This window comes from Suillus paluster (genome assembly GCF_016628075.1).
Source record: "Suillus paluster strain FC165 chromosome Unknown EDB91scaffold_6, whole genome shotgun sequence".
NCBI classification, from domain to species: Eukaryota; Fungi; Basidiomycota; class Agaricomycetes; order Boletales; family Suillaceae; genus Suillus; species Suillus paluster.
In genome coordinates this window covers 154,459-164,848 of record NW_024537566.1, presented here as the reverse complement: position 1 = coordinate 164,848, position 10,390 = coordinate 154,459, and the positions used below count along the sequence as shown (strand labels likewise).

General features: G+C 48.8%; 4 protein-coding genes across 4 annotated transcripts; 2 read left to right on the top strand and 2 right to left on the bottom strand.

The window, feature by feature from the left end:
• Positions 1-41: 41 nt before the first annotated feature.
• Positions 42-3,543, bottom strand: EDB91DRAFT_1106944 (glycoside hydrolase superfamily). Its single transcript, XM_041317496.1, has 15 exons — positions 3,064-3,543; positions 2,897-3,013; positions 2,760-2,830; positions 2,477-2,710; positions 2,302-2,426; positions 2,168-2,248; positions 2,052-2,110; positions 1,573-1,997; positions 1,492-1,519; positions 1,289-1,432; positions 1,057-1,230; positions 791-1,003; positions 564-739; positions 443-509; positions 42-390 (listed from the first exon to the last, which is right to left on the bottom strand). Exons 1-15 carry the CDS (start codon positions 3,457-3,459, stop codon positions 148-150), a joined length of 2,553 nt encoding a protein of 850 aa, XP_041181680.1. The 5' UTR covers positions 3,460-3,543; the 3' UTR covers positions 42-147.
• A 1,933-nt stretch (positions 3,544-5,476) lies between these two features.
• EDB91DRAFT_1106921 (uncharacterized protein) lies at positions 5,477-6,595 on the top strand. The gene is made up of 4 exons (XM_041317495.1): positions 5,477-5,677; positions 5,726-6,082; positions 6,136-6,184; positions 6,247-6,595. Exons 2-4 carry the CDS (start codon positions 5,934-5,936, stop codon positions 6,331-6,333), a joined length of 285 nt encoding a protein of 94 aa, XP_041181679.1. The 5' UTR covers positions 5,477-5,677; positions 5,726-5,933; the 3' UTR covers positions 6,334-6,595.
• EDB91DRAFT_1106916 (uncharacterized protein) lies at positions 6,522-7,529 on the bottom strand. The gene is made up of 5 exons (XM_041317494.1): positions 7,346-7,529; positions 7,255-7,286; positions 7,033-7,202; positions 6,907-6,973; positions 6,522-6,853 (listed from the first exon to the last, which is right to left on the bottom strand). The coding sequence occupies exons 1-5, from the start codon at positions 7,428-7,430 to the stop codon at positions 6,614-6,616; spliced, it is 594 nt and encodes a 197-aa protein (XP_041181678.1). The 5' UTR covers positions 7,431-7,529; the 3' UTR covers positions 6,522-6,613.
• Positions 7,530-8,428: 899 nt separating this feature from the next.
• EDB91DRAFT_1217039 (uncharacterized protein) lies at positions 8,429-10,177 on the top strand (the record flags this gene model as incomplete). Its single annotated transcript, XM_041320844.1, has 6 exons — positions 8,429-8,832; positions 8,894-8,988; positions 9,044-9,096; positions 9,185-9,307; positions 9,371-9,540; positions 9,612-10,177. The coding sequence occupies 6 exons, from the start codon at positions 8,429-8,431 to the stop codon at positions 9,790-9,792; spliced, it is 1,026 nt and encodes a 341-aa protein (XP_041181677.1). The 3' UTR covers positions 9,793-10,177.
• Positions 10,178-10,390: the final 213 nt, after the last annotated feature.

Below are 10,390 nucleotides of genomic sequence, written 5' to 3'. Positions count from 1 at the left end.
ACAACCGATAAGCTCTCCGGCCGAATTTCGGATAACTCAACCAAGCATAAGACTAAGGATTTGCAGTTGGGTCTACGTGTACATTGCTCTACTGTGTCTAATGACTTCAAATTGTACACAATGCAAGGTCCAAAGAATCTATGCGATTCATGCAGGAATGGTGCCATTCAGCCTAAAGTCCCTGCTACTCGCCCCAACAGAGAAAGTGATAGTTCCTTCTGGTTTTGCCCACCCCTGGCGAACAACATCCCAAATGGAAACGTCGTAGCGTGATAGCGTGATCGATACGGAGGTAGTCTGTCCCGGAGAGACCTCGACATTCGTAAATCCCTTGAGGATTGAAGGTGGTTCTGCAGCTGATAGAGGGTGATGTATGTATAGCTGGGGGATCTGGATGGATGGTGTCAATGATTTGGGTAGGAGCATGGGAGGAAGGACTTGCCTCGCCACCGTATAGCGAACCGGTGTTTTTCACATTGAAGGTAACCCGGTATGCTGGTATATGCAGCCTTTTCGCCGAGGATTAGTTTAATCCCATGGAATTATCGTGTTCAAGCACATACCAGAGAGCGGTTGATGACCCTTCAGCGATTGGCGACGCACCCCCGTTCTCCCAGTTCTGAATCAGGTCCATCTGCACGTAATCGGCGGGGTTAATCTTCATGATAGCAAGGTCAGAGTACTCGAAAGTCGTATAACTCAAACCGAAGCCAAACTCGTAACGAGGTGTAATGTTTTGCTGTGGGCGATCATTACTGGCTGCTACTGCCCAAGGAATAGCAACACTTACCGCATCGAACCACCGGTAGTCAATCAAGAGACCCTCAGTGTAATTGATGGATAGGATATCCGCCGCAGTACCGCCCGTTACGAGCTGAGCAGGATAGTCCGCGGGGCTCTTCGCAATTGTGTACGGTAGTTTTCCAGATGGGTTCCAAGCTCCGTATAGAATGTCTGTGATGGCGTTACCAGCTTCGTTGCCGCCAAGGTTGGCCCAAACAATCTGTATATCTAGTTTTCAGTAGGTGTATAGGAACTATCGAATGTAGGACGCACAGCAGTGACGTTCGGATGCTCGACCCAAGGTTCGAGGATCAAAGGACCAACAGAGTTGGTGACCACGATAGTATTGTTATTTTGGGCAGCGACAGCAAGAATAAGCTGGTCACCCTCATGCCATGCAGTGAGATTCTGCCTGTCACCCGCATTTCCATCGACAGTGATGTAACCCTGGGAAATATCATGTTCAATTAAAGCGTAAAAACCGCATTAATCTTTGGCGACCCACTTCACCCGAATCGGAGTTGATGAAAACAATGGCGGCTTCCATGCCAATGACAGAGTTGCCTGCCTTGGCGAGGTTCCAGTCATCAAAGTTCCAGAAAACGCTAGTCTGATCAACTCTAGCGCGCGCTTGAATGGCTTCGTAGGGCTGAATATCGGAGCCCATCGTTAAAAAAAAATCACCCCGTAAAGGGACAAGATACTCACGGAGATAAGATACGTGAAGTTGTTGGTACTTGAAGGCAAAGCGCTTGAGAGAGATCATGATGCGTAAAGCGTACTACTTACCCAGAACCCCAGCCCATGGCAAGGATGCCAGATGGATCACCACCCTGGTCGCTGTACTCGTTGGGACCCGAAACTGGCGGAGCAGCATCACTGCCAACTAAGACAATACTCTTCGGCTTGCACAAAGGGAGGGCGCCTTCATTCTTTAGGAGCACTGTGCCAGCAGCACCAATTTCGCGCACAATAATATAATGATCACTTTGCGCGTTGACCTCCCGATTAATGGGGTTGTAAAAGTCGAACGAAGAGACTGTGGCATTCGGGTAATTCTCATCCTGGTGCATGTAGTACCATGCAGCAATAATCCGCGTCGCCATATCATCTAGGCGCTGCTCAGTGATGGTGCCGTTCATGACGAAGTCCGTGAGATTCTGGCCAAAGTAAGAAGTTCCTGAATCGAAGGTTATGTCTCCAGGCATCGTCATCTAAAGATATCATATTAGTGTTCTGATATACAATCGAAACGTATTTGCATTTACATCAAGGCCGGCAACAGCGGAAAGGGTGTTCATCGTTGCAGACCAGTCAGATTGAATGACTAGACGGGGTCGTACAGCTCAGGGGCTATTGACCCAAAGTATCGAGATGGACTTACAGCCTTGGAAGCCAAACTCGCGCTTCATCATGTCATTGAGGGTTTTATTGTTGTTGCAAGCATAAGTGTCATTGATCAAGTCTAGACGTTTGACAGCATGAGGCACTGGCAGTTCAATTTCGATGGACACTCACTGTAACTGCACATGACTGATGAGACGCCCGCCATTACAGAACGCATGAAAGGTTGAGCGTAAATTTCGTGCTCAGTACGATCATCGACATTGGAAGACTCCTGTGTGCGCTTCCATTCTTGTTCGCTAGGTCACAATGTTAGTTAATCGAGTAAAAGGACACGTTTCAATCGTACTTGTTGATGTAGTGCTTGGCTGTGGCCTGGACACCACCAGCCTGCAGACCTAGGATTGTTTCGTAGGCAGCTTCACCAGATAGGAAAGGATCAGCGCCAAATCCCTCCCAGTTGCGACCACCTTGAGCGATCCGGCCAATATTCATCATAGGTCCCAGGGCAATATTAACACCTTTCATTCGGTTCTCTTGACCTATTGCAAGACCTCGGGCGCGCATCAAAGCACGATTCCATCTACATTACAATAAATCATTTGAGGTAAGATTGCACATGTAAGACGTACGTGGAGGCGGCGGTTATACCAGCGGGGAATGAAGTGACCAAGTCAGTATCCCGGATACCGAGCGGTGAATCCTGGAGTGGTAAAAATGCCAGCATATTTAAGATTCGATCGAAATTAGTGTTTTATGATTCACTGACTTGGAGACACAAGCCAGGGAAGTCTCCTACAGGAGGAATGTTCCCGACACAGAGACCGTTAGCCCAGCCAACACCTGTAGTGACGTTTACTTTTTGCTGGATGGTGAAGTTGGATATCTGTGCACTAATCAGGGCATTGTATTGACAAGCATGGCCGCTCTACATACCATTGCCTTTGCCTTTGCGTAAGCAGCTGCCCAAGCCGGAGCAAAGTCAGGCACAACCATTGAGTCTGCGCTAACAGGAGGGGGATATAGAGGATCTGTTGCAGGGAAAATCGGTGGCTCTGGCGCAAGTGTTGGAGTTGGAAATGGAGTGAAAGAATATTGTGAGATGGGCAAAGTTAAAGGACCGGTCTCAGTGGCAAGGTAGGAAGTCATCGAGGACGTCGTTGATGTCGTAACGACACTAGTTGACATGTTCGCGCTGGTCATTGAGTTTGTGCTAGTCATGACAGGGGTACTGCTATTGGATGCAGAAGGTGTCGAGATCGCGGCCGAGGAATTCGACGCGGCCGCATAGGACACAAGTAGCAGTACGAACGAAAGAGACCTTCGAGCCATCCTGACGGATCCAGACGGGGGAGGGATATCCAAATGATTTCGCTACTGACTTGCATTGCTGCAGCTGATTATAACTGACGGTCATGATGCTAAATTAGCTCGCGGTTCGTTGTCTATCACGTTCACACCGAAACGGAAGTTTTACCCCAAATTCAGGACGAATAGCTTATTTTCCCACCGTTTTGTGAACATTTATCAGAGATTTACTGCAAAACAAGACAATACCGCTTGGCGTCTGGTCACCAGTTAAGCTTCATCCTTCACTTTGATGCTGATTTACGGTAACCTTCAGCGTCTCGTGGGCTATGTATACACTTTCATGGGAGACGTTCTTCACGCATGACTCCAACCGCCTGCACCGCGCGTTCTTTTGGCCCATTTATTCTGTCCTGCTGATTCTTTATGTCTATTTCCAGTGAAATGGTTGGTAGGCCGACCTAAGCCTTCTAATCCTCAAATTGCGTTCTGTGGAACTGAAGCTGCGCACTGCCGTATGTTGTTCTATCACCTACCCCAATCTGATTGTGGACAATGCATCATCCCTAGCGTAAGGGCTCTCCATGCTGGTGGGGTCGTAGCGGTACTAGTCTCCCCTAGACCATAGTCGAATCCTTCTCCTACGCGACGGTACGAGAATCCGAGTGTGGGGGCGGAGGAAATTCGGGAGATGACGACATCTGCTAGGTAATATTTCGCACGACGCAATGGTGATTGAGTTCATTACACTCTGCACGGATTCCATGGATGTTCGGACAATTCAGAATAACTGTAATCGGGTACTTATCACATGGCAAACATCTAGCATGGAGCACTTGTGGAGTTCATTGATCAAGCGTGACGTTGGGGGCCGCACAATGATATCAGACAGGAAAACAAGACGGGAATCCTCGGGACGCATCCACCTTCTTGCGCACTGGATCATAGCCGCTGTCCCATCCTGGGAATATGATCATGGGGCAGACAAGAAAGAGGTGTTGCGAGTATCAGTGCGCCGATCCAGGAAGAAGGTATCTGCCCAGACCTAAGTGGCACAACCCTGACTGATCACCAGAAGCCGTAGCAGGCTGTAGTGCGATTCTGCGTTACATTATGATTCAGATTCTCCTCCGCAATACTTTCAATTTGATTTTGTGCAATTTCTATCGTGATCGCGACAGCAGGATAGGGCACGAGACTGCAGGTGCCTATCATTCACGCATATCACTCCGTGCATGTGGTGGTGTTCGCCGTCACTAAAGATCCACAATACGTGCATTCTGCGTGTTGTTTATTGGGCGAAGATAAAGTATCGACTTGTCAGTCTACCAACACTACCCCACCTGCCCTTTGTGATACTTAATCCCCTTCGTCGACTACCTCATCTGGCTAGCTCTGCACCGTCCTCGACTCCTCGAAAAACAGTGCTTCCGCGAGTAGCGCAAGCGCTTCCTCCGCGACCACCAACTCCGCCTGCAATTGCCACTGTATCGCCACTGAGACAAATTCTGCTTGTGCTAAGGCTATTAGGCTCTCACGAGCATTCCACCTTTTTTTTGCCTTGATTGATCGATTCGGTCCGACTCATCGGGTTTCTGGTTTCCTGTCTTTTTTTAGATTGCCAACTTCACCATTTGCGAGAAGGTACTCAAATATACCGTGGTGCGTGTTATCGAGCAGCATCTCGTCTCCGCGTCTGCTACACTTGACCTCGTCAACGTAGGACCGACCTTGATCGCGCATACATGCACCCCCAAATTCGTAATGCGAATAGAACCATACCTCGAGGACACTACATGGATCAGGAATCTAAGGGCAAGGGTGATCGTGCTGTGATGATGCCATCATGAACATGGGTCGCGTTTGGTCAATCTGGAATCGATCGGTCCTGCCCGTATCCTCGTGTTGGTGGAGCAATAGGGGCGCGACGATCTGAGAATGATTTCAGGTATGATTCAGCGAGGCCCATGGTGCAAATGAACAGGCGACGGTCAAGTCAAGGCTCACTTTCAGATGTGTCGCAAAGGTTTGAAACACTTATGGTTCAGACGTAGTGACGTGCATCGTACTTGGCTCGCAAAATTCGTGCGTTGATGCCCACGAACTTTCGTCGGCCGAGTACGATGCATCATCGGAAGAAATATCACGCAGCGAGCGAAACCCCGTCCTGGCGATGGGCCGCATCAAATTGATATCCATATTTGGTCCGCATCAACAACTTCTTCACCGACAGTTTGCTGTTATACCTGCTTACGAAAGATCGAAGTTCTCGAGGCTCATTCATGGTGACATACCTATGTAGCACCTCCAAGGCTCCAACGTTCGAAGTGATCATCAACTGCGACGTTATTACAACGTTACGCAGGAATGTTTACTCACCGTTCCTAGTTAGCCAAGCAAAGAAGCGCTCCGGAAATATTATTTGGTTACGGTGACGGCAGGTGACGGCGCAGGGGTATATTAGCCTGGGTTGGTTACTCCAGCTAAGCAAATCCACCATGCGCATCCCCACATCCGTCACGGTGCTCTGCACGCTCATCGCGTACGCTACCGCACAGTGCATGGAATGCGCATCATCCGTCACGTACAACGATGTGGTTTACGCCCTCAAGGAGCAGTGCACAGTGCATAGCGGGTACCATTGTTTGTGAGTGTGTTCATAAGGCGTAATTTAAAAGAGACTTACATGGTGTGATATAGTTACAGAGGCCCTGACCCCGAAGGAGACTTCTGCGACTGTTATTACAATGTACGTGCAATGTTTTCTCTTGCAGTATCACTTTTGTGTGTAACCTGTTGAACTGAACGCAGACTACGGGGGAAATTGAGACCAACGAATCGACTTACTTCTGCCCCAACGGCTCCTCGAATTTCAATACTGCATGCAGTGGTTGCTGATGGTGGATGAAGGAGCTACTAGTGACAGACGCAATCCACCACAATGATCCAGTCGTGTTTGATTGCTGCCAGAGACACTGTAATGTAGAACTAAGGTCACTCCATGCGTTAACATTGTCATGACGGATAGTCAATTTTTGACGCTGAATCAGGATCCGGTGTTGCATCAGGTAAACAAGTATCGCATAATACAAAGCTACGTACATTTGAATCGGATGAAAAGCTTGTGACGTAGGAAGGTGTTTCCGATATAACTTAAACTATTATGGCATGTTCTCCCCTACCAGACTGACCGCTTTGGTACCTTTGTAACCACTGTTTTCGTAGTAGTGGTCGTAACCAGGACAAGCTCGCCTCCTTCTGGCACATCAGCTGCATTGACAGTGGCAGTGCTTGATGTTTCGTCGTCTTCCTGAATATGCTCTGGTAAGATGGAGTGATTGATGCGTTGAAGGAAGACAGGCTTCCACAATCTACAACGATGTGTTTGCGGATTCACTTGATGACGACAAAGGTGCACCTGGAGCAGGACATGAACTCAAAGTCGACACCAATCGACAGTATGGACCACACCTTTGTTCCAGGAGCTGAATTTCCACAGTGCAGATCAAACATGTATCCCGTATGCGGCCAGTATATTCTAACTCGCAACGGTCAGGGAGTCGAGGCCCGTCTGAGATACAGGAGACAGGAACGCACTCGATCATTTCAGAGTTTTCGTCATTCACCTTCACGGTGACAACTTGCCATGCGGCAGGGAAATGTCCCGCAAAGACGGGACCACCACCGTCAAGTCCTTTCGCAGAAAGGTATGTATCAGTGTGCATATTTCGGATGGTGTATCCAGCTCCGAGAGGTGCTATTTCCCACTGATTTTACTGATAATGTTACTCGGTATGTGGAAAATAAAGTCACAATTACCTTTTGAATAGAATCATCACAAGGCGGATATCCTGTATGCGAGTGGTGTGAAGATCCAAAGTCAGACGAAAGTCGTTTGAGATGCGCTCACCAGCGACGCACGTGTAATCATCTTTGAGCATGGCCAGTGCTGTACCGCTCTGGCGGTTTATGAGTTGGTAGACTCCTGGTTGCATGGCTGTGGCACAATGGAGGATGAAGAGAACGGAGAAAGACGTCTTTTAAGCGTTCATAGAATCATGGTGTGGATTGCACTTAAAGATGCGTAGCATGCAACTTCACATCATGCATGCAGACCACATCACACCGCATGGTCCAAGGTTCGAGGGTCATCATGCTCGCAACCATCAAGAAAGGGAAGACCTTGTTGAGTGTTTGTCGCAGACTTAAATCTAGATCCGACACGCTTAAAAAACAAGTCGTACTGCATGCGACATAGATCGAGAAGTGAAGGGTTCGTCGGGAAGGTATGTTCGCGTTGCTTAGTCATTCACCTACTCAGCGTTTCTACTTAGACAAGTCGGGTCGACATAAGCATAAGTTTACAGCACCGTGAAAAAGATGAGCTTGATGAAGGGTTGATGCAGGTCTGTTTGGGTGATGTTCGATTTTGCAACGCCATTGTTAAAACGTCTGCCTTGATCATCGACAGTCTGTAAATTGTTTAACCCGCCAATCGGAATGAATTTATCGAGGGTAGTTGCAGCACTAGCAACAAACGCTCAGTGTCGATTGCTCGAATGAGCCCCCATCCACCCTTCATAAATTTAAGATCAAGTTAGTCTTTTTCGCGGTGCTATAAACTCGTCTAAAATTTTACAACGAAAGGCCACCCGCCACCTTTTGACAATTCAAAGTCTCGCTTTCGTCGCTGGTGCGCCACCCTCAAGATGTGTTACAAATCCACCCCGTTTTAGCTTCATCGCAGCCGCCCTCTTTCAGGTTTGTCCGCGGTGTACTAGGAATTTCTACGCCCACCACACTGGCTGGCGACATCCTTCGATCCTGGTCTCAACGGTCCTGGAACATATGAGGCTTTGTATGTGGTCGAGGTCCAAGTCGCCCGTTGTACAACACGCTTAGTACTAGCTCGAAATAACCGCTACCAGTTACGTTCCCACCTTCCCCTTTTACAGCGGACTAGTAGACTCTATACTGTTGACCGCGTTGGCCAATGCATTTTCCATGGCGCAGTAAGCAACAGCCATCGGAAGAACAATCATCGTCGCCACCATCCGAACAGCGCGCTCTAAGTTCGCTCTGGTCTACCACGGAAGACACTCTCCAGAGACACGCAACCAACGTACAAGCCAAACCCGCAAGCGCAAATGGCGCCCTTCAAGACTACACAGTCAACCGTATCACATCCAATATAGAAACTCGTATCAGAGCCGAAGCATGCGAGCTCGGCACACGTCCCGCGGCATATCTTATTCTATCCGGCTTCTTTCTGGGCTCTGTTTCGACGCTTGGCGCGACATTCGTGTACAGGCGATATTTTAGGCGTTTGAGGACAGCTGAGTGGGTTACACCTGATATACTTCAGCGGAAGAGGTGGGTGAGGGGTGTCGTGACGAGGTGGGTTGGGTTTGGAAGTTATGCAGGCTTTATGGTTGGCTAATCCGTAATGCGTGGCAAGTGTAGGGGACGCAGATAACTTCAGGTTGTATCACACACCCAGCTTTGGGTGGAGATGGCCGTTGAAGTTCAGAAGAGTACCAACCTTGAGCAAAGGTACGTTTGTACCCCGTATTCATGTGCTATCCGCTCACTTTCATCGCCCAATAAGAACTCAAAGACCAGACGATCCACGTTCGTATTGCAGGTGTTGATGCACCCGAGGTGCGTTGGTTGTACAAGTAGGGCTCAAGAGAGTTCGGGAAGAGACCACCCTGATTGAAATAACGAATTGTTGGGTCATTGCGTGCAGGGATCACATTTTGGTCGCCCAGCCCAGCCATACGCTGTAGAAGCTCTCGCATGGTTGAAAAATACGATCGAGGGCAAGACAGTCTACTGCCAACTCGTTCGGCGTGACCAATACTCTCGTATCGTATGTCTCAACACCACTTCATCATTCCACCAGCTGACCATCATTCAATCCCACGTCAAACAGGTATCGGTAGTCAATCTTCCGCCACCGTTCCTCCCAGGCTGGGTTACCAGAGGCCGGAGCCTCTCACTTGAGATGCTCCGGGCCGGGACGGGCCTGACCTACGAACAAGCGGGCGCGGAGTATGGGAAGTACGGGAAGGATAAGTTTTTGAGAGTTGAAGCTGAGGCGCGGTAAGTTTTTTTGCTGCCATCGTTCCACTCTTGTGATGGGAACCTCGCGCTCATTCTGTCCCATCTCCTAGAGCCGCGCGCAGAGGGATGTGGGAAGATGGTACAGCGAGGGAAACACCAGCGCAGTATAAGCGGCGGTACGCGCAGGGCGGGTCAGACGTTGAGGCTCAGACCCAAGGTAGGACAAAGGCGGAGAAAGAGAACTCGAAGGGGGGCGGGCTGAGAGACATTTTGAAGGGACTTTGGTCATGAACGTCATCGAAGATGCCGTTCATCTAGCCTACCCTAACAATGATTTCTCTTGCAGCATCACATTTGTGCGTAAGCTGTTGAACTGGACGCAGACCACGGGGACCATTGAAATCAACAAATCGACTTACTTCTGCCCCAACAGCTCTTCAAATTTCAATGCGACTTGCTGATGGTGGACCAAGGGGCTAGTAGTGATAGACGCAATCTACCACACTGATCTAATCGTGTTTGATTGCTACTAGAGACACTAATGTGGAACCAAAGTCACTTCATTCGTCAAACATCTTCATGAAGGATAGACGCTGAATCAAGATCCTGTAAAGTGATCATGTGAGGTGTTGTGCCAGGTAAACGAGTATCGCATGATAGTAATACATCGACAGTTTTATCTGTTAAGGTCAACGGAATCTAATTTGAACGAACTAAACAGCTCACCGCATAAAAGGCCTGTGCGATCGATACGCACAATACCGTCATTGATATAAGTATTCCCAGATGAAGGCGGTGCTCGACACAATGCTTAGCGCTCAGCGCAAGGAGAACAGGGTGGATAAGGACGAGTAAAATATGTGCAGACAAGCGCACAGAAATGCCGATA

Coding starts and splice junctions, on each gene's coding strand:
- EDB91DRAFT_1106921 (XM_041317495.1), top strand. CDS start 5,934: ATGCGCATCCCCACATCCGTCACGGTGCTCTGCACGCTCATCGCGTAC. Junction 6,083..6,135: donor CATAGCGGGTACCATTGTTT/GTGAGTGTGTTC, acceptor GGTGTGATATAG/TTACAGAGGCCCTGACCCCG. Junction 6,185..6,246: donor TCTGCGACTGTTATTACAAT/GTACGTGCAATG, acceptor AACTGAACGCAG/ACTACGGGGGAAATTGAGAC.
- EDB91DRAFT_1106944 (XM_041317496.1), bottom strand. CDS start 3,459: ATGGCTCGAAGGTCTCTTTCGTTCGTACTGCTACTTGTGTCCTATGCG. Junction 3,014..3,063: donor ACGCAAAGGCAAAGGCAATG/GTATGTAGAGCG, acceptor ATTAGTGCACAG/ATATCCAACTTCACCATCCA. Junction 510..563: donor GGGTCATCAACCGCTCTCTG/GTATGTGCTTGA, acceptor CTCGGCGAAAAG/GCTGCATATACCAGCATACC.
- EDB91DRAFT_1106916 (XM_041317494.1), bottom strand. CDS start 7,430: ATGCAACCAGGAGTCTACCAACTCATAAACCGCCAGAGCGGTACAGCA. Junction 7,203..7,254: donor GTGATGATTCTATTCAAAAG/GTAATTGTGACT, acceptor CAGTAAAATCAG/TGGGAAATAGCACCTCTCGG. Junction 6,854..6,906: donor ATTCAGCTCCTGGAACAAAG/GTGTGGTCCATA, acceptor GTCCTGCTCCAG/GTGCACCTTTGTCGTCATCA.